This window comes from Zasmidium cellare (genome assembly GCF_010093935.1).
Source record: "Zasmidium cellare ATCC 36951 unplaced genomic scaffold M409scaffold_12, whole genome shotgun sequence".
Classification (NCBI taxonomy): domain Eukaryota; kingdom Fungi; phylum Ascomycota; class Dothideomycetes; order Mycosphaerellales; family Mycosphaerellaceae; genus Zasmidium; species Zasmidium cellare.
This window is the reverse complement of record NW_022986956.1, coordinates 60951-85940: the sequence shown is the minus strand read 5'-3', so window position 1 is coordinate 85940 and position 24990 is coordinate 60951. Positions and strand designations below refer to the sequence as shown.

Here is a 24990-nt window from a genome sequence, read left to right as displayed (position 1 = left end):
AGATGTGTTGTTCGACGATGTATGATAGCGTGTTGTACGAAGACGAGAATGGCAGTCGAGATACATGAGGCGAAATCCGCAGACAATGAGTCGCTGAAAACCATCCTCCCTCGTTCGTTCTTCCCCGTCAACGATGTCGTCAAGAAAGCTCTCCCAGACACCGTGGAAATGCGGGACTGGTGGGGCAAGGTCTACGCTGAGAAAATCGGCAATCCATCCTGCTATCCCATCATCGCCGTCAACACGGCAGACTCGAGTGTGATAGGCGTCGTCTGTCTGCGACGTATGGATGCCAAAGAACCCATCGGTGGATTCTGGACCAAGCACCCCTGGACCGAGAGTCACAGTAAAGAATTGTGGCAGCCAAGCATCGACTGCATGGTCACGTACGAGGAGAAACTCATGCAGAGGCAGGCTGGGCACTTTCTGATGGAGCTTCTTGCTGTTGATCATGCATACAAAGGCCAAGGCATTGGAAAGAGGCTTGTTCGAAGGGCTTGTGAGATTGCAGACGAGGAGCGTCTTGCCATCTTTTTGCAGTCGGGCAGTGCGAAGAATTATTATCTGAGACTGGGGTTGGGATTTCGCATTGAGGCGGAACCGGATTGGTATGGATATAAAGCTTGCATACTTGTTCGTCCGGCGAGTGGAAGTAGTTGAAGGTGCATGTGATTTTTGAAGTGCATGTGAAGAGAGACAGGAGATGCCGTGACTGAGGTTTGAGATGGTCTGTGCTTTTGTAGACACCCCACTGAATCTCGAGACTCGACTTCAGCAACCACACTCCCTCTCCTTTACAACCCTGACACTGGCTCTGGAGCTGGTATCTTCTCGAAGATGAGGCTAATCAAACAGAGCATCGAGCGCACGACGGGCGCGGGCAGTGCGACCCTGCTACCCGAAGAGCCTGAGGACATGGTGAGCGAGTCCGTCTCAACAGACTGAGGCTCGACGATGCAAAGGCTAATCACAAGCGCAGTGGCATGCCTACAACCTGATACGACCCACCGACCTACTACGCGCATCTGCAGTCCGCAAAGTCATCACCGAGTCTGTGTCCAGCCGATCCAGCGAGCGAGTCCACATGAACCTCACCATCAAAGTCACCAAACTCGACTTCGACTCACAGGCCGGGCAGCTACATGTCTCTGGACAAGTATCAGAAGAGAACAAGCACGTCAAGCTCGGCAGCTTCCACACCCTCGATCTCGAGCTTCATCGGAACTTCACACTTGAAAAAGCAGATGGATGGGACAGTGTGGCGTTGGACACCCTGAAAGAGGCGATAGACCAGGATGCAAAGGCGCAGCTATGGGCAGTAGTCATGCAAGAGGGGCTGGCCAACATCTGTCTCATCACAGAGCATCAGACGATACTGCGGCAGAGGATAGAAGTGAACCTCCCCAAGAAGCGCTCGGGCTCATCAGACCATGACAAGGCACTGCAGAGGTTTTACCAGACTACGTTCGACTCATTACTACGGCAGATCGACCTCTCAGACCCAAAGCCCTTACTGCTCGCGAGCCCAGGATTCACGGCAAGCAGCTTTCAACAATTCATCAAGACGCAGGCAGCTGCCGGTACGAACAAGCAATTGCAGCAACTGGTCCCGAAGATCACAGTGGCACACTCAGCCTCTGGTCATCTGCACAGTTTGAGCGAAGTTCTGAGCAGTCCTGCCGTCACGAGCAAGCTCAGTGATACCAAGTTCGCACGAGAAACCCAACTCATGGATCGCTTCTTTGAGATGATGCGACAAGACGACGCACGAGCTTGGTATGGTCCAAAGGAATGCGAACTGGCTGTCGAGCGAGGCGCAGTTGGAAAGGGCGGCGGAATCTTGCTGATCTCGAACTCTCTCTTTCGCAGCCAAGACATCCAGACAAGGAAGCGGTGGGTCAAGGTCGTGGACGATGTGAAGGATCAAGGTGGTGAAGTCAGGGTACTCAGCAGCATGCACGAGAGTGGTAAGAAGCTCGAGGGCTTGGGAGGAATCGCAGCCATCCTTACGTATCCTATCGAGGATCTGGACGAGGAGGTCGGCGAGGATGGAGGCCAAGATCTGGAAGATGACATAAACGGCCAAGAATATGCCAATGGTATAGAAGGCAGAAGAGGAGCTTACGAAGAAGAGATAGAGATATGATGATGAGCCAAGAGGTGATGAGCCACGATGTCTACGATCTCACCTGTTCTATACAGCCACCCCATGTAATCCATGCCAAGCGAGAGATGAATATTACGAACGTATGCTTCGTCTTGGCCATGGCGTTTGTATCTTTGTCGTTGCCTAGCAGGGCGACAGTCTGCGAGTTTTCGACACTCTCGTGCTCGCATCAGCCGCACGCGGACTCGTAAAGTACACAGCTGCCCTTTTCGAGCCATACGATCCATCAGCGTTACTCCTTCCCAATGCGGCAAAACTATTGACAGCTAATTAGCAGTGTTCATTCCCCCGCCACAAGCGAACGCCCCTCCCGCCGGCGCGATCCTGGAGCTGTTGACAAGCTCCCACAAAACTTTGACCCTCTCTGCCTTTGCAAACACCCACGATCCCTTCTAATTCACCGCACATGCTTCGAACGGCAGCGAGGATATCAGCCCGACCATTCCCGAGTCGTGTCGTGATCAACACCATCACAGCCAACTTTCTCCCTCTTCATCAAACTACCGGCCCCCTCCGCGGCCTCAGCCCCCAACGACAAGCTCGCAAAATGACGACCGAGATCAAGCAAATCAGGTACGCACGCAGCGGCGCATGAGTCTCATATTGCGAGCGAGCGAATGGCACTCCTCCACTCCCATCCCCACGACTTGCGCGTGTCGATTACGCCCATATTGAGCGGCGGGCTGATGAGACGACAGCACGCCGAAGGCTGCGCAGCGTACGTCCAGCACACAATCTGATACCGCAGATCTGCCCTAGGGTGCGGTTCCTGAACTGACGGGCATGTCTCCTGCGGGTACACAGCTGTCGCTTCTTATGTAAGTCTTTGGTCTCTTTCATCATGGCTTGCCCGCGGCTGCCACGTTTTCCTCACCACTGCGGTGGGTACCTCCTCCATCAGCTTGCAGATATGAGGTCTTCATCTATGCAAGGTCCATCATTACCGCCTCTGCTACACACGCCTGTGCCGTGCTTCCGAGGAAGAAGCTGGCTGGGTCGTAGAGACGGACAGCGTTGCTTGCATTTGCTTCGATTGGCCTCGCGCTGGGAAATTCAATCCGCTGACCAAGATTTGTTCGCAATATAGTCGCAAGCAATCCAAGCTGGCCCCCATATCTTCGTAAGCGGCCAGATCCCAGCCGATGCCTCTGGCAAGCTTGTCGAGGGCTCTATTGCCGACAAGACGACCGCCTGCTGCGAGGGTCTCAAGAACATCCTCGAGGCTGCCGGCAGCTCCATCAGCCGCGTGGTCAAGGTACGTTGCATTGCAGCACGTCGTCCGCAATCCTCAACATCGAACCATCCCTGCCCTCCCCACGTGCGTCGCCGTCGTGATGGAGGGTACCCTCGGTATCCGACAGGTCCTCCTCCACGTGGGGATGCTTTATTGATCGACACCCACCGTCGCCGGACGATCGAAAGTCTAGTCCACGTTCTGACCACCACGTGCGTGTTGCCAGGTCACCGTCTTCCTCACGTCGATGGAGCACTTTGCGGAGATGTGAGTAGCCCAACGAATCCCTCGCCCACTGCGCTCCAGACCCTCCCGTTTCGCTCTGCGAAAGCTCACGCTGACATTTGCCGGTGGTCGTCAGGAACGGTGTCTACGAGAAGTACTTTGGCGAGCACAAGCCTTCGCGCTCCTGTGTTGCCGTCAAGGAGCTGCCAAAGGGCGTTCCGGTCGAGTTGGAGTGTATCGCCCTGAGCAACAGCGGTTGATTGATGATGGAAGTCGAGCAATGCGTATTCTCTCTTTGCTATACAAGTACAACAAAAGCCAGCACTCGCGCTTTTGTACAAGAGTTCGCAACCCAAAATCAAAAGCATAAACCATGTAGCTCATCAGCTCTCAAAAGCCCCCATATCTCCCTCTCAAAAACCAAGGCCCGCAAAGGCAAGATCCATCCTCTAAAATGTATGTACAGAATCGCATCGAAAGACCAAAAAAGAAATACGAAAAAAGGACATTCCACTCCAAAAACTCTCGCGCTGTGTCCCCAAAAACCCCACAGATAAAATCGCATCTGATAATGCGAAAGTATGCAATGCAATGCAAAATCCCCTCTTAACAAAACGCCAATAATAAAAGCCCCGTTTCCCCAGTTCCTGTCTGTCTGTCGTGATGGTACAGAGGTCTCGGTATGCAAGAACCCCCCTTTTTCTTCTTGAACAATGTCGTCGAATGTAGTGATAAAGCGAATGGTATCACTGGGTATCATGCAGAAAGCCCGCCGTAGCTCCCAATTGTAGAAAGCGAATGTATCCAGAATGAAGTCGAGTTCAAACCGCCGTGTAAGTAACTCCAGATTTCGCCCGTTTGATGCGCCGTTGGATGAAGAGGAAGGGGAGGTTTTAATACACCTCCCCTTGCCGAAAAAATCAGGTCCGTTCGAAACGCCGATATAGCATGCTCTCTCGTGATGAAACGCCTGTAATCCAGAAAGAAGAAGAAAAACGACTCCCGCGAGAAAAATTGATATGATGGCCCGTCCACTCACGACCGCGCGAGCAAAGCCCGTCCCACCTCAGGACTTATACTGCTGCCGGAACCGCTGCCATATAGTCATGGCTGCTGGTGAGGATGCTGAGGGCCCGGCGTGTGCTGCTGCGGCGGCATGAAAGAGAAATGTACGGGACCCTCGACGGGGCTTGAGAATTGCGAGATCGAGGCGGGCGTGCCCATGCCTCCTGGTGCGGTCGTTGTGATGAGCGATGTGATGGTTCCGATGCCGCCGCCGCCGGTCGTTGCTGTGCTGCCGGTTTCGAGTTCTTGCCATTTGCGCGTGCAGTGCCGTGCCGGCCAGCGTTCGCCGATGCCGTAGTCGAGCATCTAGAGAGGAAGATGTTAGTTATGTGGATGGGGGTTTAGGAGAGGGGGATTGAAGATCTCACCTTCGCACTAATAATCTCCCACTTGTACTTCTCCCAGTACTCATGCGCCAGCCTCAGAGCCTGCACATCCTGATCCTCCCACACCCGAAACTTCTCCCGCAATCGCTTGTAGCGCATCTGGAGAGCGGCGACCTGGAAGTTGCGGCCTTTCTCGGATTGGAAGCGGTTCGCGATGTCCTTCCAGGGGAGGTTTTCGTCTTCCTTGAGTTGGACGAGGAAGCGGTCGTCATCGTTGAGTTCGTTGGAGGCGACCGAGGCGGTGCGTTTGCGCCGTTTGGAAGCTGAGGAGGAGAGGTCGGGTTGTTGGGTGCCTTCGTCTTCGTCGCGGCGGGGGCGTTTGGTTCCTTGGCCTGTTGGGTTGGGCGCGATGCTGGCGTAAGGTCTCCGCGGTTGGGTTTGTCTGAGTTCGGGTGGGCTTGTGCTGTAGTGGTCGTCTGTGGGGTAGGTTTGAAAGACGTTGGGTGGGAATGTTGAGGTTACGGGAGTTGGTTGGCCGGCTGTTGACATGGTGTATGCGATGCCCAGTCCGGTCGTCGTCCACGGCATATCTGAAGGGCCAAAGGTGCTTGGGCTACTGCGAGGTCGTCCTGGGTCCTTGAAGGGTGGTTGGATGGGCGGTGATTGTTGAGGGGGTGGATGATGAGGTGCGTAGCCATGACTGAGGTGGATGTCGGGTACAGATGCGCGGGCATACTGAGTCCATGGTTGACTCTCTACTGTCGATGACGGGTATGGAGTGATGTATGGATCATGAAAGGCATACTGTCATGACGTTAGCTCGACATCCTCTCAACAAACGATCGATCGTTGAACATCGACGACGACGACGTTCGATCGAAGTACTGACCTGGCCAGGAGCATACCACTCGCTGCCAACGATACCGGCTGTGGCGTCGGTACCCATATGCTCTGGATCGATGGTTCCAGGAAGCGTTGGATAGACCTGACTGGTGCTCATGATCGATAGTGGAAGAGGGAGTGTTGGTGGCAATGAGACATGGAACGGAAGAGCCGAGGAGGATGAGATGTTGTTGCTGTTGCTGTTCTTGTGGTTGTAGATCGGGCTGTTGCGTGCAGCAGAAGGTCGGCTCGCGGGAAGCCTAGCAGCAGGTGGAAGACCAAACCAGCACCATGGCTGGGTGAGACGGACATGTTGGTGGATAAGTAGGATGCGCAGATTCGCCTGGCGTTCAGGCTTGGGGCGATGGAAGCATAGGCACAGGTGCAGCACGGACGGCCGCCAGGGCTTAGGTACAGACGGCAGGCTTATTTTGAGACGGGCGGGCGGGCCCCAGGAGCCGCACGATCGCGACACTGGCGAACGCCGCATGGAAGAATAAGCTGCTGTCCTGTGCATCAACCGCAACAGCCTGGCGGATTGGCCGGCCAGGGAGCCAACACAGGGTCCCCAGGTACCTAGCCGCCAGCGGCCGCATTAGGTTCATTTTGCTAACATGAGATTCCTGAAATTAGCTGTCTTTTTGACTTCCCTCTTGCGCTGCTGGGCTTGGCGCGCGCGCGCAATCGCTCCCGAGCGAGGGAGCAATCTGCGTCTGTCTGTACGTGAGATGGGAGCCGCCGCTAGTGACGACGACCACACGCATCCACCGACACTACAGCGTCTTGGGGCATCGACGGCGACGCTGATCCTCGCTCTCTTGCGCTGTCTGACCCCGGCTGACGCCCTCGAGGACAGGATTGAGGCTTTGCTGGCGGCGTGCGACTTGGGCGAAGCACGGTGTGGAGGCACAAGAGCGCGCGACGGATGCCCTGCCTGGCCAGACGAACGAGCGCTGTCCCATTCCCGACGGCGCCGGGGGCATATCAAGCAGCACTGCCATGAGGGAGATGGGTCTGGTGGTGGACAGTGGAGTTCAGGCCACCGGTGACTGACGTGACCTGTCGCCGGCGTGCGGCCTTGCCAGAAGCACCATGGTGAAACCGCAGGATCGAGTGGTGGACGCTGAAGCATCGAGTGGAAGGATGCGGCAAAGACGGGCAGGCTGTCGAGCTGCTGCTATTCTGGGAGCCGACGGCTGGAGAAAGAAGGATGCAGATCCTCGCGCGAAGCAGAGCACGAATGTGCCATAAATATCCCCAGTAGAGCTAGCGCTCGCTGGCGGGCGAGGGAAATGACTGCTAATTTTGAGCATCCTGGCGCCCGTTTGGGGGCGGGCAGATCGCCATGCATGCATCAACCTTGCCTCCCACGAGACGACACATGTCAAGACTTGACACGCGACGATTCGTTCACTTGCCCGACTAGGTAGTGAGAGTGAGACGGGTCCTGGCCGGAAGTGAAATATGAGCGTCTGTCGCTGGACGAGTGATGAGTTGCGATGGACTCTCGGACGACAGCAGCGTAGTAACCACACCGGCTCGAGTGGTCGTCCGTCGGGCAGAGCGCGAAGGTCGGGCTGCTTGACTACACGTCCATCATTCCCCTTTCCTCACACTCCAGTGCCCCCGTTCTTCGTCTTGAGCGCGTTCAGTTCCACCATATCGGCCGAAATATCATCAGCCATGACTTTGTCGATCTTAGTGAGAGGATGCTCGGCGATTCCACCATTCCCATTCCTGGCCATCTCAGCGACCCAGGGCACCGCCTTTGCGCACCACAGAGCCCTCTCGGGTCGCATGAAGTCCTTCTCCAGGTCTGATCTGGAACCGCGTAGGAAAAGGTCAGCCTCCTCCATTCCCGCTGGGATCCGACCCACACCGCCAACGTTATGTCAACGTACCTGTCCACCGTGCCGAGCCAGATGTCGAGCATATTGGGCCAGCCCCATTCCTCTGGAATCACCTCTTTGTCGATAGAGTATCCAATAGGCGTGCCGCATCGTTGGCAGAACCAGCGATTGCGCCCTGGCGAGGACTTGTAATGCCCTAAGAAAGTGGACTTCAAACCGCTGAGGTTGTCCGAGTCGAACAAGTCTCCCGCAGCAGTATAGTCCCGTTCGTCTGCGGACAGCGGGCCTTCCAAGGGCAAGCCTTCGTCTCTTGCTGCAAGCGATGCCCGAACAGTCTTGGTCTCAGTAATCAACACCATGGAGGGAATTCCCGCTGCGGCGGAACGACAGTTGTTGCAGTGACAAATGACCGCCATAGGAATCCTCTTGTCGTCGCCAATGTCGGCTGTACAGTAGGCGCAGCAGATACAGTCAGTGACAATTCCATATCATTCGTACAGCCTTAGATGACGATTCATGGCACGCACCGCCTGGAGTCCGGTATGGCGCGATGGGTCGCTCGCGAAACTCGGGTACAGCGATTTCGTATCGGACCGCTTTGCAGTTGCATCCTCCGTGAATCGTGAACGGAGTCTTGGGAAGGCCTGGATGATTAGACATGATGCTTGGCACCGCCACGCGTCGGGTATATGCTGGTCACAAGTGGCAGTGCGTATGATGACAGTGATGCAGGATAGATTTGGAAGGAGGTAGGGGTTGTTGATGACTTGCAGAGGGCTTTGTTACTACCTCTGTCGCTTCGATTGGAGAATTATGCGACGAATAGGGCGGAATGAAAGAAATGGCTTGCGCTGCTCGCACGATACTGTAAGTCAGATTTTGGGTGCGCAAGTGGGCGTACGTAGATAAGTTCAAAGACGCTAATCTCTGTTTGTGTGGCTTTGCGGGAGGGTTCGAAGATTGATGCGAAGGTCGAGGGTCTCGTCCACGAAGGATGCCACGGCCTAGGGCTTACTCAACCGCATCAAAGGTTTGTGATCGACCACTCCGGCGCCGAAACCCCCATTCTCGTACGCTGGAACGGGTAGTCGAGTATGAGGCAGCAGGCCGCAGGCCGCACCTGCAAGTGAGATGTCCATCGTCTGTGTGAAAAGGTCAGCGACGTATATTCCGTCAGAGATCCGCGGGTTGCTGATGAACTCGGTTCAAAGCGTAGTCATGTCTTCCGAGCCACGTCTGCTTGAGCTCGACCTGTTTCCATCCGATGTCTTCTGGAGACATTTCTTTCTCATTGATGAGACGGTTCATTTTGATGGTGTGGAGCTTGCGGAATCTAGTATCGTTCATCAGACCGTAGAGCTCGGTATCAAGAGGCATCATGTCCTTCATCATGTTTTCATAGGCCTCGTCACTGTACTGGACATTTGGTGGTTCACGAACATCCAGCGTTTGGAGCGACTCTGGCAGCATTTCCGTTAAGGGGAGGCTGGCAAAGTTCGGATAATCCTCGCCATTTTCATCGTCGTCTCCGACTAGACCTTTGGGCGACAGCGCCAAATACTCCAGTGAATGGAAAGATTTAAGACTACCCAGCGGCTCATGAAACTCTTCAGGAGATTCGTTGTAGTCGAGTGCCTCGAGTGGATCCAAGACAAGTTTTTTCAAACCCTTCGATAACTGGGGAAGATCCCGAAGGACTTGGCCAAGCTGCTGGTGATTGACAACGCACTCCCCTACAGAGGCAGAGCCCCAGGCGATAGAGAGGACTTCGACCTTTGGGCAACGGGAAAGGATCTCACGCAAACCATCAGCTTCGATGAGTGCGTTGTCCAAAACCAATGTTCTGAGGTTGTTCTCCCTCAAGGCAGGCGCTCCTCTCAGGCCATCGTGTCTGGTGCAATCAATCATGTTGCCTCGGAACACATCAAGCGAACTGAACGTCCAGAATTGAATGGCCTCGCTAGCATCGAAAGCGTTCTCGGTATCCCAGTGATGCATCTGCAGCTCCTTCAGCTGTGAAAGAGACCGAGTGAGCTGCTGATTGTTGGTGACATCTGGAGGTGGATCAGCTGCGACCGGCAGCTGGGCCATGTGCTTCAATGCAGAGTAAACACAGGTATAATTAGGGAACCGATGAGGCACCACAAGTTCGAGGCAGTTCAATTCCTGGCAGCGGGCGATCAGGTAGACCAGCATGCCATCTTCTATCCCTGCCAATTGTCGTGATAGCACCGTGTCGTACGTATGACCCAAGATGGAGCGCAAAGGCGCCATTGCGTTTTCGACATAATCTTGAAGAGGCCGGCTAACTTCCAACCGCACCTGACCCAGTTCGGACGCGATTTGTTCTTCAGTGTATTCAGGCTCGAGCCGTGGATGGGCCCATTCATCAATGTGCAGTGATCGCACAAGTCTCGAGAGTTGGGGCTTTTGCACGAGGAGCTCCCAGAACGAGCGAATGAGTACATGATACTCGCCTAGATGCACCGTGTGGAAGAGAATCGGTTGGGCGATTCTGCAGCACTGTTTGCTGGCACGGCATATCGCTGCCAATGTCTGTCGATGAAGGCGATGATCGTCCACGAAATCGACCGGGCCAGACACCTGGAGGTTTTCGAAGATTTGTTGGAGCAACTCTTCCGGTAGGTCCGGCATGATCGGAGGCTCGCAGTCGTATAGGCAGTAGAACGGATGTTCGGGCCTGCTGATTGTGTCCGGTGTTGCCTACGTGCGGCTCGTTCACGTACGTGTACTCTGTCGATCCCTGCCGATGATGCCGCAGGTGTCCTGTGATCCAGTTGCGGGCGATATGGGTGCGTCGTACGTGCGTTCCAAGAGGGAGTGCGTGTTGTGATGTGTGTACAGTTGTCCTGGAGACTTGGCGGTGGCACGGCTTCTCGATGCAGGATCAAGCCTGACGCAACGCCCCAATCTAGATATGGCGGACCAAATTAGCTGACATTTGCTGGCAATCCTTCACATTTAATGCTATTAACACTTGGTCCTCATTCTTTTTAACAGCCAATGTCCTCTAACGCCATCGAGCGTTCGCAGGAAGCGTGCCGTCGACATAGGCGAGGCCAACCTGGTCGAAGGATGCAAGCACGCGTCGGGCCAGGGCAGGACAAACGAGTGGCAGCGGGTTCCAGAGGCTGCATGGAATTAGCTCGATAGTCTGCCCGGAGTCTTGAGGGCTCACACTCATCGCCCTCCGCCACGCCCAGCGCGCAGGATGCAGCCACGCCCGCCCGGGAAGGATGCGCAGAGGATGAGCAGCGGTAGAGGCGCCGTGCCGAACTCTAAAGCCTGACATAATGCGGTAGGGCACGCGGCGGGCACGCGGCATCGACGTGTGCTGCATGAGCTCGCCATGTGTCATCTGGTGCTGCCGCTTCACCTCGTCGTCCCCTGCCGGCGGGACTGTCTGCCCGGCTGACGACCGACCGACTCGAGGCCCCCAAAACGATATATTGCACACACCGATCGACATGCCGACCACGACCTTTTACTCGTTAGAGCTCATGAGGAGGCTTTCGACGACTCCCCACACCGTCGGCCTCACTTTCAGCTCCCTGCCCTGACCACGTTGCGAAGGATCGCCCAAAGGAGCACAACGCTGCATTTCCGTGATCGACATCTGCATGCTCACCACGTGAGGTCAACGACTGCCTGTTGGGCGATTCACGATCCCTCGGTGCTCGACATGCGTCTCATCGTCAGTCCACTCAACAATCTGCCGGCGAATCATTCCTGCCAATCCCTCGCAATCGTCGCTCTCAACCACTCGGGCAATAAGCATCCAGACTGCATTTCGCCAAGCTGCACAGTCTGGTGTGCTCGACGCGAGATCCGAGACCGTGGGGGTGGAAGAGTCGAGACTACTGACTAGGCGTGAAATCCAACCCTACCTGCCTACAACCCATTAGCCTCGTCGTGGGCGTCTAGACGGAGACCACCCCGCCCAGCAAGGATGCAGGAAACGACGGCGCGAACAAATGCCAAACAAGGGAATCGCGAATCCTTCGCAGCATTTGGAATGCGAAAATCCACCTTACGACGAAAAGTGGGCTTGGATACGCAGATAGCGTAACCAGGGTTGTAAGTGTGGAAGATGAAAGCGCTCTCGTTCATATGCTCGATGAACCCTAGGTCAATCGGGCAAGTTGGAAAGCAGGCATCTCTCGTGTCTATCACTCACGCATTCGCATCAAGCGAACTTTGCGAGGATCGGACATCGACAAAAGGGAATAAGTGGTTTTGACTTACGCCGGCGACATGCGGGATTTTTGCAAAGTCGCAATCACATACTCCATTCATGAACCAAGGAAGTCGAAACATGCGAAACGACGATCTCGGTGCCGAAGTGGTATTGCATGGATTGCGGATGTTCGTGGAGTGACAACAACGCACACTTGGCCGGTATCAGATAGTCCATGTGGAAGAAAGACTTCAAGCCGTCTGGCAAGCCAAACCCTAACGGTCCCGGATCTTGATGGTCCTTCGGCGACGCTATCTGCACATCAACTCCTTCCTTCTCCGGCTCCTCCACCTCGACGCAAGAAGAAGATCAGACTGAGCTCCAAGCTGCGAGCTATGCGCAGGAATTCGCAGCTGTACGATCAAGCCACGGCCGTTACTTGGAGGAAGGAGGCGTTCAGCCAAGCGAGAAGGTACCCGAGCTGTGGGAAACAGCCAACAAACGCCTCACAGGAAACCAGAAACAGAGTTCAAGAAACACGCCTGAAGAACAACAAAAGTGCGATTCTTCTGATCAAAACAGATCAGTCATCGCACCCGTACTCGCATCGCCCACCAACCTCGCATACTTGGCCAAAACACCCCTCGTAACAGGCATCTTCGGCGGCTTCCACTCGCTCAGCCTCTGCTTCAGCTCCTCATCACTCACATCCATATCAATCCGGTTATTATCCGCATCAATCGTAATCGTATCCCCGTCTTTCACCAACGCAACAGGACCACCGACCACAGCTTCAGGAGAAATATGTCCCACGATGAACCCATGCGAAGCACCCGAATACCGCCCGTCCGTGATCAAGGAGACGTTTTTGAGTCCAGCGCCCATGATTGCGGCACTTGCCTTCAACTGCTCTGGCATGCCAGGACCGCCTTTCGGTCCTTCATATCTCACAACCAGCACGAGATTCTCCCCTCGCGGGATTTGACCCTTGTTCAACGCATCGTCCAACTCGTGCTCTTTATTAAACACCTTCGCTTTCCCGACAAACTTCATCCCCTCCTTGCCCGTAATCTTCGCCACCGCCCCATTCGGCGCCAAGTTCCCGTACAGAATCTCAATATGCCCGCTCGGCTTGATAGGACTCTCCAAACTTTTGATCATCTCCTGCCCCTGCTTCAAACTCGGCCAGCTCTCGACATTCTCCGCGAGCGTCTTGCCCGTGACCGTCAACGTACTCCCATCCAGCAACCCCGCGACAATGAGTAACTTCTGCACCGAGGGGATGCCTCCAATCTCGAAAAGATCCACCATCAGGTACTTCCCACTCGGCGCAAGATCCGCGATGAAGGGCACTTTACCACTGATGCGCTGGAAATCTTTCAGCTCCAACTGCACCTCCGCCGTGCCGGCCATGGCGAGCAAATGCAGCACTCCATTCGTCGACCCTCCCAGCGCCATCATCATGACCAGAGCATTCTCGAACGCCTTCTTGGTCATGAGATCCCGCGGCTTGATGTCCTTCTCCATGCATATCTTGATCGCCTCCGCGGCTTTCTGGCACTCCCGCATCTTCGCCGGACTGCTCGCGGGCGTGGACGAGGATCCGGGCACGGTGAGTCCCATCGTCTCGATCGCCGTCGCCATTGTATTCGCCGTGAACATCCCGCCGCAAGCACCCTGCGTCGGACAAGCGTGCTTCTCGATATCATTCAGAAGATCCTCCTTCGTCTGACTCGGGTCACTGGGATTCTTCAGACTATCATACAAATACCCCCCATGCGCCTCATACACGCTCGCGATATTGATAGGTTTCTGCAATAATTTCGAATAGCCAGGGTTAATCGACCCGCCGTAAATCATCAAACTAGGGCGGTTATGTCTCGCCATGCCCATCACCACACCAGGCATATTCTTGTCACAGCCCGGAATCGCAATACACGCATCGTGGTGTTGTGCACAGGTCACGGTCTCCACGCTATCCGCGATGATTTCTCGCGTCTGCAGACTGAACCGCATGCCCTCCCCTCCCATCGCTATCCCATCGCTCACGCCAATAGTGTTGTACTGCCACCCCAGCATCTCTTGCTTCTCAATGCACTTCTTCGCCTCTTTGCCAATGTCTAGCAGGTGCATGTTGCAGGGGTTGCCCTCCCACCACACGCTCGCTATGCCGACTTGCGGGTACGTTTTGAGCACGTGTTCGTTGGGGACCCCGGCGGCGTACAGCATGGCCTGGGCGGCGGGGAAGTCATGCTCGCGAGTGAGGGTCGAGGAGTATCTGTTCAGTCCTGAGCCTGGTTGGGAGTGTTTGAAGTTGAGGTATCGCGGCTCTTCTGGTTGACGCTGCTTCTCCAGGTTGGAGGGCTCCATTTCGGCTGAGTTGAAGATGTTGATGAAAGACCTGTTGGTGAATGGCAGTGTCAACAATCGCAATGGTAAAGGAGAATGAACTACAGCCAACAGAAATAGGCTTACTGGATATGCGTCACCTTCCCCAAACAACCCCGCAACCTGGTTCAATGCCCGCCGAGCTCAAGTGGGCCTGGTCCGTTGCTGTTGAAAGTTGATCCGAGATGCGAGGAGCTCGAGGTCAGTGTCTGTCAACGAAGAAGAAGCCATGGAGCATCGAGTACCGCCAAACCATTGCTCGCAGCAATTTTGATTTCCACGAGCTACATCCATGCGTTTGTAACAACTGCTGGAAGGCCTTCCGCCATGACTGCGGCTTTCTCGTGTTGTCTGCGGATCTCATATCTTTCATCAATCTGCTTCTTCGTCCTCATTTCGATGTCTTGTAGACCTGCCCATGCTCTTGGTCCGTTCCTCTCCGTCCTTATTCCAATCTTCAGTGTCATGGCTACCAGGCCGCAGGGTCCGGTGCTGGCCGAACAATTTCTTCTGTTCGTACCATGCTGTCTCACAAGTCCATGTCGAAGACGCCATGCTCCGACAAGATTGGACTGTGACTTAGAGGTGTGTCGGGAGGTTTCGATCTGGCGCCCGCCTGTGGAGCTGGACGCTTGCTGCTTGAGGCCTTGGGTTTGGGATCCATTCTACGACCGACTTTGACGTCCAGCCTAGCAATCTTGGTACGGGATTTGTTTCTGTCATTATCGTTCTCGCGAGGTGTCATCTCCATGTCGAAAATTTGCAACTCCGAGCGCACGGAGCTGAGACTCGGTGATGGGTCATGAGGTGGTAAGTATCGACCGTCCATGTTCTAAGTGGTTCGTCCATTACCAGCTTCATTGTCGTTTGCGACGCTTGACCAAGCTTCTGTTGACTCGCTCTCGACCTCGGAGGAGGGCGTTGATGTGCCTGGAGCTGACTGTTGCTTCTGATCTTTGGCGGGCGGAGGGGGTGCGTCGACGTCGTCATCATCGTCAATGTCTTCAAATTCAGACGGATCTTGGAATCTTGGCTGTGCATCACGATCGAGGTGCTCTTGCAGAGTATCGTCGGCGGACACAGAGACGCCGCGGGAGCCCCAGCGATTGCCCGAAGGTCTGATCGTTCCACTCTCTTGTCCTGCCAATGCAGCGTCTTCGTCTGCAATATCTTCGTCGTCTTCGCCAGCGTTGTTGGTCCGTGGGCGTCCCACAAATCGTCTGACGAGGAAGCTCTTGCTCAGGTCGTCGCTGTCAACGATGCCACCTCCTCGAAGCTTGACACGTTGTCGTGTGTAGTAGACCCATGCGAAGTCGAGGTAGAGGGCGGTTTGGAGGATGCCAAAGATGACGCTTGTTGGGTCGTACCAGGTTGGGTCGCCCACGCCTTTGACAATCCAGTTGATGATGTAGAAGAATCGGTAGGAGCCAAGCAGGACGAGGTAGTAGGAATCGAGGACGGTCGGAACGGTGGTCTGGCGGAGCAGGAGGAGCTGTGGTAGGACGCAGACGGACTCGAGGATGATGCTGAAGGTCCAAAACACCTTGACCAAACATTAGCACGGATCTTTCGGAATCGTTAGGACACAGCGTACCTCGCCTGGCGTAGCGTTCTTCCAGTGCTCGAACAAAATGCAGACGGGCGCGGCCAGGGCAGCAGACCCAACCAGGCAGTAGATTGCCAATTTCCAGCCGTATTCTCGCTCTTTAGTCCTGGCGTAGACGCGCATCATGAGGAAGACGATGTAAGCGGATGAGGTGATGTAGAAGATCTTGAGGACGAAGTTCCAGATGCTCCAGGACGGCGGCACCCAGAAGAGGTCGAGGTATCTGGTGATGAAGACCAGAATGTAGAGGAGCTGCGTCAGGAGTGAGACTCCCTCCGCCGACTTGTTGCTGTGGATGGCCCAGATGAGGACCAGCTTCGAGGCGGTGTGGGAGACATCTCCCAGCACCCGGGGCACGTTCAAGTGGAAGGACGACATTGCTGCCGCCGTGGTATGTCGTTGTTCAACGGAGAGTGCAGCAAGAGTGGTTACCTAGCATCAGCGGGTATAGGCCACGACAGCAGCTGCCAGGGTCCGACCTTGAACGCATGGTCAATGCTCTCCTGAGGCCAACGTCACTCGACGCGCTCACCTGGACAACAATCTCTACAGCAACATCGATATTGATAACGTTCAAGCGCGATTTGACGCTGTGATATCAAACATCGATCTGAATATGGACGTCCAACTGCGCGTTTCTCACGTCGACACTCCTTAAGGAGCCGGCGCGCTCGTTGGATCCTCAACGAAGGTTAACACATCTTTCACACCAAATGCTAGGCTACCCATGCCCATCGAGACTCCCCAGAAATAGTACCCGCCGATAGAATATCGGGGATCGTGGTAAATTCTACAAGCGCCTCCTCGTCTCGACCACAAATTCAAACGGCCTACTATTCATTCTATCCTTCGCAATGGTCCACCAGAGAGGAAGGTACCAATCAACAACGACCGGCACAAAGTACAAGCAACGACCCAAATAGTCCACTACCGCAGCCCCTCTGCTGCGCAAAATCAAGCCTCTCTCCTTTGCAATCGTTCCCAGTCCATGGAACGGCAGCACAGCGGCAGGTGCCCCCGACCCCACCGTCGAAATTGAACGACCCTGCGTTCTGTGCTGGAATGCATTGTTTCAGGCCATTCTTGTGTGGACCCTCGATCGTTTCTCCTTGCTGGTTTTCGGCCACGCAGTCTCCGAAGGTATAGACTTTGACGCCGCATGCGTTGACTGATGTGGCTGCTAAATTAGAAAGCATTACTGCCTGTAGTAGGTTCGGCATGATAGATTTTGAGCTTCGGAGTTGCGTAGAAATGAATGGATTTGGTTGCCAGCTTTGCTGTTTTGGCAATTGGGGAAGGGAGTTCCCACTTTTAAATATGTTGACATCCTAACCTTGCGGCACGGTCTCATTTTGTTTGCTGGTCCGTTGGGCAGTCGTGTATCATCACCACCGTAACTTCCGCGCCCCATGTGCTACTGCCTCGTCGCAGAATTTACTCACGCTAAACCACCTCTTCCAATACACCCAGACCGATGCGAACAGCGTACTCGCACACCCTTCGTCCCAGCCGAAGCCCAAGTAATCGCTGGTGCAATCCTTACCTGTCATCGGACTAGCATAGCAAGAGCACTGCAACCCATCATCGCTGGCATCGTCGCCGGACTCGAACTTGAGAGACCCGGGGGTTTGAACTGGACGAGCAGTCGATGTTGTCGACGTCAGGCGAGCCTTGTTGGAAGTCTGGAATGCCACCGCTGGAGGTGTGTATGGTGAGACTGTAGCCTTGAGACGGTGTTGCTGCTAAGAGGAGTACGATGGACTGAATTGCGGAGAGCGTCTTGAGATAAACAGGCTTTGTGATCGTTGGCGGTCAGGTGCTTTGCTTAGGCAGGCGTGAGTCCAATCCTGTATTTTGTGATGTGTCCCAAGCTGAAGTTGTTGTGTTGTTGTAGTACCGTTTACCGGCTTCTTGCCAGCAGTGCGATGGTCGTGTAATAACTCACTTCTTGTTTGCAGCTTCCACATCTGAGCCTTCGGATCACCACTCGCCGTTCTCCAACAGCTTTCTCGACTTCCCGTTTGGCACTCCTGACGAACCAGCCAAAACCAGCCATCAACCCACGTTGCGGCTTTGAGCGTTGTCTTGATGGCTGGCTGGCTGCTCGAACTCATCCTGGCGTCACACCTCAACGCAAGCTCTCACGCTCCACCAGCAATCCTCGACCTGCATCATAATCGAGCGCAAAGATCAACCCGGCCCCCGTGCAAAGCTCTTGGGCACCATCCATATCCTGATTCCGCGATAGCGAAAGTGCACAACTCCTCGATAGCTCGTCCTCGGAACGCCAGCTTTGTGCTCATAGAGCAGACGAGCAGTCATCATCAACGACGTCAAATCCGCCAAATCACCATACTCGATCAACCTTTCATCCACATCCAGCGGTCTGTCCATACGACCAGCCAAATCACGATCAATCGCTCTTTTGGCCTCCCCGACACCATCAATCCGTATGGCCGAGCGTAATTGGTCTTTCAGCAGATCATCATACAAATCCTGGTGCAGATACCCAACATCCACCGCATCCCAATCGACATTCTCCTCGTTCAGTTGCATACTGGTCAACCACGGAGCAAAGAACCATCCAGTACTCGTCCCCTCCGCGCCAAAGGTATACACACGACTGACCTCCGGATAGACACAACTCCTGCCTTTCCGCTGTGTCGGCTCCCGCAACCAGTCGTCCCACCAGCCCGGCATCCAATCTTTCAGCTCATTCCATCGTTCTCGTGACCACATCCAGCCGAGCCCTGGGAAGCATTCCGTGCGATAGAGAGCAGTGGCATCGCTCACGAAGGGTTTCTGGCCGTGATCGTTCCAGGCCGAGACGCAGTACAGCGAGGGGTCGGTGTCGAAGAACGGAGACATCTTGCGGAAGTATGAGAAGAAATCTGGTGCGACGTCCATGTCATCTTCGAGCATGATGAGACGATCCCAGCGGTTGTGGCCGTCCACGTAATCCATCATTTCGGTGAGGGCGAATTCGTAGTGGCCCGCGATCTTGAGGTAGGGCGTTATGGGTGGTGGTCGCGATTCGGGGGGTAGCTCAATCCAAGGTGGTTGGAGGTATTCTGCAGGGAGTTTAACTTCCTTCTTTGGTTTCCCTGGCCAGTGATACCTGAGATGGTGGATTTTCTGGCCGTACGATTCTATGACCTCTGTTACTGCTGAGTCGTCGCCGTCCTGGCTGATGAAAATTGGATGGAGACTGGGCGAGTACGAAGCTGAAGACAAGACGGAGTCGATGGTTCGACGTAGGTGGTCGCCTCGATTGAATGCGAAGACGACAACGGGTATGATTGGGGCGGCAGTCGTTGGAAATTGTGTGGTACCCAGCGCTGCCTGTTGCTTGAGCTGTCCCTTCCGTTCCTCGGGCCATTGTGCTTCCAGAAACTCTGGCTGTTTGGCAATTCTCAACCAGGCAGATGGCTCGGATAGTGCCAATGCAGTGGCGACTCCTCGAGCAGTGGGACGCACATCGCTCCTCGCCAGGAGTGGCCGCCATGTGTATACGACAAAGAATAGAAAGAGGACTAACAAGATAGAACCAGTAAGGTGTTTGGAACGACGAGGTAGAGGCAAGAACATCCTGTGGGATTTCAGCATGGTTTGCTCGAGCTGCATCCAAATCTCTCCTTGGCAGGCCGTTTATCATCTTTCTCGACGACACCTGCTGTCAAGAGTAGCTTGACATGTGAGCTCGCTAGTGGCGTGCGTCAGCTCCTATCTAAAATGCCATGTTAAAGGACCGAATCTAAGCAGAGCTCCCACCGACCGTCGTCTGGACGGGCTTGATTCACTCACTAGCGTAACAGCCTCGTTTGAAATTCTGTCTGGAGGCTGGCCACTCCAATCTTGCAAGCTCCTTTCATGTAACAAAGGATTCTACAGCTTCTAAAGGCAGGCCAAGTTGCCTGACGATGGCTTCGAAAAAAGCAATCGTGAAAGTTCCTCCTCTTCGCTTCTACCCCACCGAGAAGTGATATAGGTTCAGCCACCCGGGACGTCTAGATCCTCAGGCTTCGGGTTGTCTCAGATAGCTCTCGCAAAAGCAAATGCCACCAAGTCCACATGGCGGTGAGATCGCTGGCTCTTCGGTATGAGATATACAGACTGTAATGAGGGTCATCTTGGACGTAAGAACGGAAGTGGATTGAGGGACGTATGGAGAAAGGAAAAGATATGAGGAGAAGGAACAAGTAAGTGATAAAAAACAAACCTTTCAAAATACCTACCAACGCCGAACACCTGGGCAAAATCTATCAGTCTGTGGAGCCCATCAAAACAACCTACCCAAATCGTCAATCTATTCGTTCATTCACTCACATCGGACTCATCTACCGCACCACAGCCGGCGCATCCTTCTTCTGGACGTAGAAGTGCCTGTCACCATGATGATGCCAACCCTCAGGGTTCGACTCGGAGTGGAAGAAGTGCGAAGTAGGATCATGGTACTCGTTACAAGCACGAACGACCTGGAACATGAGCACCCGGTTGAGGACTCTGTCCATCCACCAGCCGAAGCCTGGCCTCAAGGGGACCAGCTCCTCGTTCTGTTGGAGATGCTGCAGGCTCGTCTCGTCCATGTAGTGCTGCATGCCGTGCATCAGGTACTCGTTCCGCATTCGTCTCAGGACGCTCTTGCGTAGGCTCTGGAACAAATCCTTCATCTGCATGGTCTGGCCATGGTAGTCCTCGATGCCGTCGAGAAACGCTTCTTGGAAGTGGTTGGCTTCGGGTGCTTCACCGGGCCGGAGGTAGAGGGCGTCGTTCTCGTCGAAGCTCTCAAGGGCACGGTACCACGCAGCAACCAGGATATCTGCATCAACCAAGATGAAGGTCTCATCAGACTCCGCAAGCGTCCGGTCCACGTCTGCCCAAGATCTCTCCTCGTTCTCGAAGCGGGTGTAGCGTGTGTCGAAACGGAAGGGGGCGTTCATGTTCAGGTAGTTTGGCGTCATCGAAGCAAGTTCGGAGACGAACTGCGGGCTAGCGATCTGTCGTCGGCAGTGGGGGCAGCGAGCGTGTTGTGGGCTGCTTTGTTTTACCCATTGCTCCATGCATTCTCCGCATAGGCAGTGCTTGTGCGAGCAAGGTAGCATGAACACTCTCGCGGAGTCTCCGATGTCGAAGTCCTCTAGGCACGATGGACACTGAGCAAGCTTCTCATCCTGCGGCAATTTCTCGTTGAACGAATCGAGCTCTGCTTTGTTGAGGCACACAGCGAGCTTTGCCACGCTGTCAGCAACCGGTAAGGATCTCGGGGCCCTCCAAGAAGTGCTCGGAAAGAGGGCTGCGTACAGCGCCTCCCCGACTCGGCGCTTGACATGGCGTATGCAGCGATTGTTGACCTGCTCGATCAGAGAGACGATATCCTGCCAGTACTGGGGCACAGCTGGTGCGCGCAAGATGTCGAAGTACACGTCACTCAGAGAAGTCTCATAGACCGCAGCAGGAAGTTCCGTGGTGTTGCCAGCGCCGTGAGCGAACGTTGTCGTGCGAGAAATGCGCACCCTGGTCACACCATCCAAAGCAACGCCAGTTGTGCGGTACGTCACCACCTGAAGCTCCGTCAGGGCTAGGTAAGGAAGGCAGGCATTCATGTCTCGAGTGAGGTCCTCCGTGGGCGCAAAGTCGCCTTCCAGAGAGTCCGTCTTGGGCACTGCGGAGTTTTGATCAGCGATGTGATGTAAGTGGGTGAAGTGCGTGTCCTCATACCCCAGCCAAGGATAGTTCGCTTGGACATCGTCGTCTGGAACCAATGGGAGTGGTTCGTAGGCATCTTCGCAGTTGGGTGTTAGTATGGTCAGTTGCTCGCCGTTCTGAAGAAGGTTCTCGCAGGGATACTGGACCGAAATCTTGTGATGTGGTCTGAGGGCGCTACCTATCCCGCTCTCAATAGCTGTGGTTGAGAACATGCCGTTGTGTTGATCGATGTCGGATGGACCTGCATCCGTGTTTGACGCCATGGTCTCGGTTCTTGCTACGTCGTGCAAGCTGTTCGTGTCTGGGACGGTTTCGGGATTCGGCGGAAAGTGGTGAGAAAAGTAGGATGAAGTTCGGAAGGGTAGGTGAGGAAGTGGGCATTACCTGCGGTTCAGTTACTTATATCGCAGCGCTGCTCCACAATGCTATTGTGCCCCGACAAAGAGCAGCAAAGACCACAATGCCTTGTTAGCTTACAAAGGCATTCTTGCGTGCTCAGCAGTTGGCGTGGCGGAATCGTCCTGGTCGCTTGTCCAATTCGTGTTTCACGATGTCGATGACAAGACGTCGTTATGCTGCTGGAGAAAGAAATATACAGAAGAATCCGAGTCCCGCGAGCCAAATGAGCGCCGAAGATGCACTGCTGAGCCTGTCGAAGCTCGGAGGAGTCGTACGGTACGTTGGCTCTGTTCAGCATCTGATGTATGAGAGCGAGCAACCGAATGCCGGGTGGTATGAGACATCTACATTCTCCGTGAGTGGTACTCAGAGCCAAGAAGCGTGAATCTGTATTGTAAAAGTGAGCGAAGGGGAAAGAGAGGAATGTGGGGAAGCAAGAGATGGAAACATCAAACCTTTTTGGTCGACTCACCAACGCCAAAGGCCTGCGCATAGAATGTGTCACATCTGTAATTGCACCGTGAACTTGCTCACCGTCACATATTGAGTTGCCTCAGCCGCCATCGTTCACGAAGGGGCATGAGGTCGATGGCACCGTCCTTGGGACACCAGAACACGAGGTCTCCATGAGAGTGCATGCCCATCGGGTTGGTCTCCGTGATGTGCTCACGATGGTCGTAGCAAGCACGATGGATAGGCAGCTGGATCACGCGGTGGAGAGTCCTCTGGATGTAATCAGCGTAGCCGCCCGACAGAACTTCATCCTCGCCCGCAAGCAGTCTCTCCAGATCCTCGGGCCGAAGATAAGCGCCCATACCGTTGGCAAGATATTGGTCCGCAAAGGCTTCAAGAACATGATCGCGGAGAACGTTGTAGAGGTCGCCGACCTCCCAAATGATGCCGTCGAGGCCTCTGATTGAATCTAGGAAGCTCTTGAAGAAGTGCCATGTTTCAGGGGCTTTGGTATAGATGCAGCGGGCTGGGGTGTTGTCGTCTTCGAATCCATGTGGTACGACCTGATTCCACGACTCCACAAAGACGTCTTTGTCGACAACGATCCAAGCCTCGCGCTTCCAAGGCGGCACGCGGTCAATCGCTGCAAAGGACCTCTCTCGGTTCTCGAATTCGGTGTATCTTGCATCATACGTGAAGGGAGCGTCGATATCCATAAAGTTTGGTCCTAGACGGGGGGCCAAACCAGGAGGGGCTACTTGCTTACGGCAATAGGGACATAATGTATCCGAAAGACCGTTGACCTCGCAGACGTTGTGGAAGCATTCGTAGCAGATGCAATGCTTGCTCGAGCAGGGTAGCATGACCGTACTGTTCAACTCACTCGCGTCCTGGTATGAGCCAAAGCAGATCGGGCATTGCTCAATCTGATCATCTGGCAAGAGGGCCCTATTGTGCTCGGCCAGCTCACGCTTGGTCAACGTCTTGGCGATGAGCGGTATGCCGTCCTTGACCGACACTTGCCGTGGGGTCTTCCAGCCGCTGCTGCGATCGGTCTCATTGTTATCATACCCATATAGTCCGAGCATGAACTCTACATGACGGACGTGTCTGTCGAGTTTCCGGAACAAAAGGCTGTCAATGTCGCTTTGCCAAGCAGGCAACTGGTCATCTGGGCCTGCAGACATCTGTTTCCATTGCTCCATCGTGAAATCGAAAGTTGCCGGCTCCAGGTCCTTGATTTTGCCGCCTTGACGTCTTAAGCTTGTCTGAAGACAGACCCGGATTCCAATGCCATCCTCGTCAGTCGAGTAGGTGACCATGCGGATTATCGATGCGCCCACATAGTGAATGAGCTTGTTTATGCGAGAAGCCAAATCTGTCGTCCCAGAAAGTCCATCAAGGAGAGAAAGCTTGTGAAGGACGCGCGTAGACAGATAACGTGCTATGCAAAGAGACTCATAGCCGCCGAGCCATGGATAGGTCTCCTCAATGTCATCGTCGGGCGCAAGCGGCAGAGGTTGATATCTCTCAGCCTGCCTGTCTATGCGGGCCATAACGAGGGTTTCGCCGTCGTTCAGGATGTCGGCACAAGGTTATAAAATTTCGACCAGGTGGTTTGGTGCTAGCGAAGAGGCGAAACCGCCCTGGGTAGGTTTAGCAGAGCTGTGAGCCTTTGGGCTGCTTTTGCGGAGTGAACGCCCACCTTTCTGTAGAGATGAAGAGATTGAGGCGCTCATAGCCGAGTTGCTGTTGCCCATGTTGAGCTTCTAGCCGAGTGCAAGGCCTGTGGTTTTGATTTGGTCTGCGTCCAGCGCAGATGAGATTTAGTACAAGGTATTTTGGTGTAGTACGCGATCTCACCTCACGCTTGCGAGACGCAGTGCTACTTAAGCCAGAGCTTCAACGCCTACAAAGCCCTTTGTTTCAAACAAGGAGTGCTCAGATGTCAATGCCTTGCTTTGAGAGCCAGGGCTTTGTATGATGGAACGGATTCTTTGACATCCAACATAGGCAACTAGAAGTCCTTGCTGATCTAGCCAGCCTAAACAGAAAACCTGCAAACGAAGGCATGGTGCATCAGCGAATGTTCGATGTATGCTTGAAGTGCTTTAAAATAAGCTGTACACACCAAGTCCCCGACAGAGCTTTCCCGTCGGGTGTTGTAAGCCCTTGCGCGTAGATCGAGATTTGGCCGCTCGCAGAGATGTCGAGCCGCAAGTTGGGATCCATCTCTTTGAAATTGGTAGAAGTATCCGTATTGAAAGGCGAGATTTGGGATACCAATGCAGAGACCAAGCGATGGTCGAAATCCGGCTGCCCACAGTAGAGAGACGAATATCGCTGTATCCGGAGGGCGCGAGAAAATCCAATGCCAGGTGGTGTGGGACATCTACAGTCTCTGCGAGTGGAAATTAGAGTAAGAGAGCGCATACTGTAGAGTCAAGTGAAGCGAGAAGGGGGAAGAAAAAGATGTGGAAATATCAAACCT

At 54.4% G+C, this 24990-nt stretch overlaps 9 protein-coding genes across 9 annotated transcripts; 1 reads left to right on the top strand and 8 right to left on the bottom strand.

Moving 5' to 3' along the window:
* Positions 1–837: 837 nt before the first annotated feature.
* Positions 838–3886, top strand: M409DRAFT_65397 (uncharacterized protein; the record flags this gene model as incomplete). The annotated part of the gene is made up of 6 exons (XM_033816491.1): positions 838–918; positions 980–2099; positions 2972–2985; positions 3255–3422; positions 3628–3668; positions 3763–3886. 6 exons carry the CDS (start codon positions 838–840, stop codon positions 3884–3886), a joined length of 1548 nt encoding a protein of 515 aa, XP_033669274.1.
* Positions 3887–4730: 844 nt separating this feature from the next.
* On the bottom strand, positions 4731–6017 carry M409DRAFT_21136 (uncharacterized protein; the record flags this gene model as incomplete). Its single annotated transcript, XM_033805716.1, has 3 exons — positions 4731–4997; positions 5060–5821; positions 5907–6017. The coding sequence occupies 3 exons, from the start codon at positions 6015–6017 to the stop codon at positions 4731–4733; spliced, it is 1140 nt and encodes a 379-aa protein (XP_033669273.1).
* Positions 6018–7509: 1492 nt separating this feature from the next.
* On the bottom strand, positions 7510–8409 carry M409DRAFT_21135 (uncharacterized protein; the record flags this gene model as incomplete). Its single annotated transcript, XM_033805715.1, has 3 exons — positions 7510–7720; positions 7801–8194; positions 8277–8409. 3 exons carry the CDS (start codon positions 8407–8409, stop codon positions 7510–7512), a joined length of 738 nt encoding a protein of 245 aa, XP_033669272.1.
* A 513-nt stretch (positions 8410–8922) lies between these two features.
* On the bottom strand, positions 8923–10404 carry M409DRAFT_53072 (uncharacterized protein; the record flags this gene model as incomplete). Its single annotated transcript, XM_033812259.1, has 1 exon — positions 8923–10404. The coding sequence occupies one exon, from the start codon at positions 10402–10404 to the stop codon at positions 8923–8925; it is 1482 nt and encodes a 493-aa protein (XP_033669271.1).
* Positions 10405–12520: 2116 nt separating this feature from the next.
* Positions 12521–14317, bottom strand: M409DRAFT_53071 (uncharacterized protein; the record flags this gene model as incomplete). Its single annotated transcript, XM_033812258.1, has 1 exon — positions 12521–14317. The coding sequence occupies one exon, from the start codon at positions 14315–14317 to the stop codon at positions 12521–12523; it is 1797 nt and encodes a 598-aa protein (XP_033669270.1).
* Positions 14318–15167: 850 nt separating this feature from the next.
* Positions 15168–16319, bottom strand: M409DRAFT_65395 (uncharacterized protein; the record flags this gene model as incomplete). Its single annotated transcript, XM_033816490.1, has 3 exons — positions 15168–15337; positions 15380–15878; positions 15930–16319. The coding sequence occupies 3 exons, from the start codon at positions 16317–16319 to the stop codon at positions 15168–15170; spliced, it is 1059 nt and encodes a 352-aa protein (XP_033669269.1).
* Positions 16320–18131: 1812 nt separating this feature from the next.
* Positions 18132–19547, bottom strand: M409DRAFT_21131 (glycosyltransferase family 13 protein; the record flags this gene model as incomplete). The annotated part of the gene is made up of 1 exon (XM_033805714.1): positions 18132–19547. The coding sequence occupies one exon, from the start codon at positions 19545–19547 to the stop codon at positions 18132–18134; it is 1416 nt and encodes a 471-aa protein (XP_033669268.1).
* Positions 19548–20278: 731 nt separating this feature from the next.
* Positions 20279–21910, bottom strand: M409DRAFT_53068 (uncharacterized protein; the record flags this gene model as incomplete). Its single annotated transcript, XM_033812257.1, has 1 exon — positions 20279–21910. The coding sequence occupies one exon, from the start codon at positions 21908–21910 to the stop codon at positions 20279–20281; it is 1632 nt and encodes a 543-aa protein (XP_033669267.1).
* A 672-nt stretch (positions 21911–22582) lies between these two features.
* On the bottom strand, positions 22583–24055 carry M409DRAFT_21129 (uncharacterized protein; the record flags this gene model as incomplete). Its single annotated transcript, XM_033805713.1, has 1 exon — positions 22583–24055. One exon carries the CDS (start codon positions 24053–24055, stop codon positions 22583–22585), a length of 1473 nt encoding a protein of 490 aa, XP_033669266.1.
* Between the last annotated feature and the right edge of the window lie 935 nt (positions 24056–24990).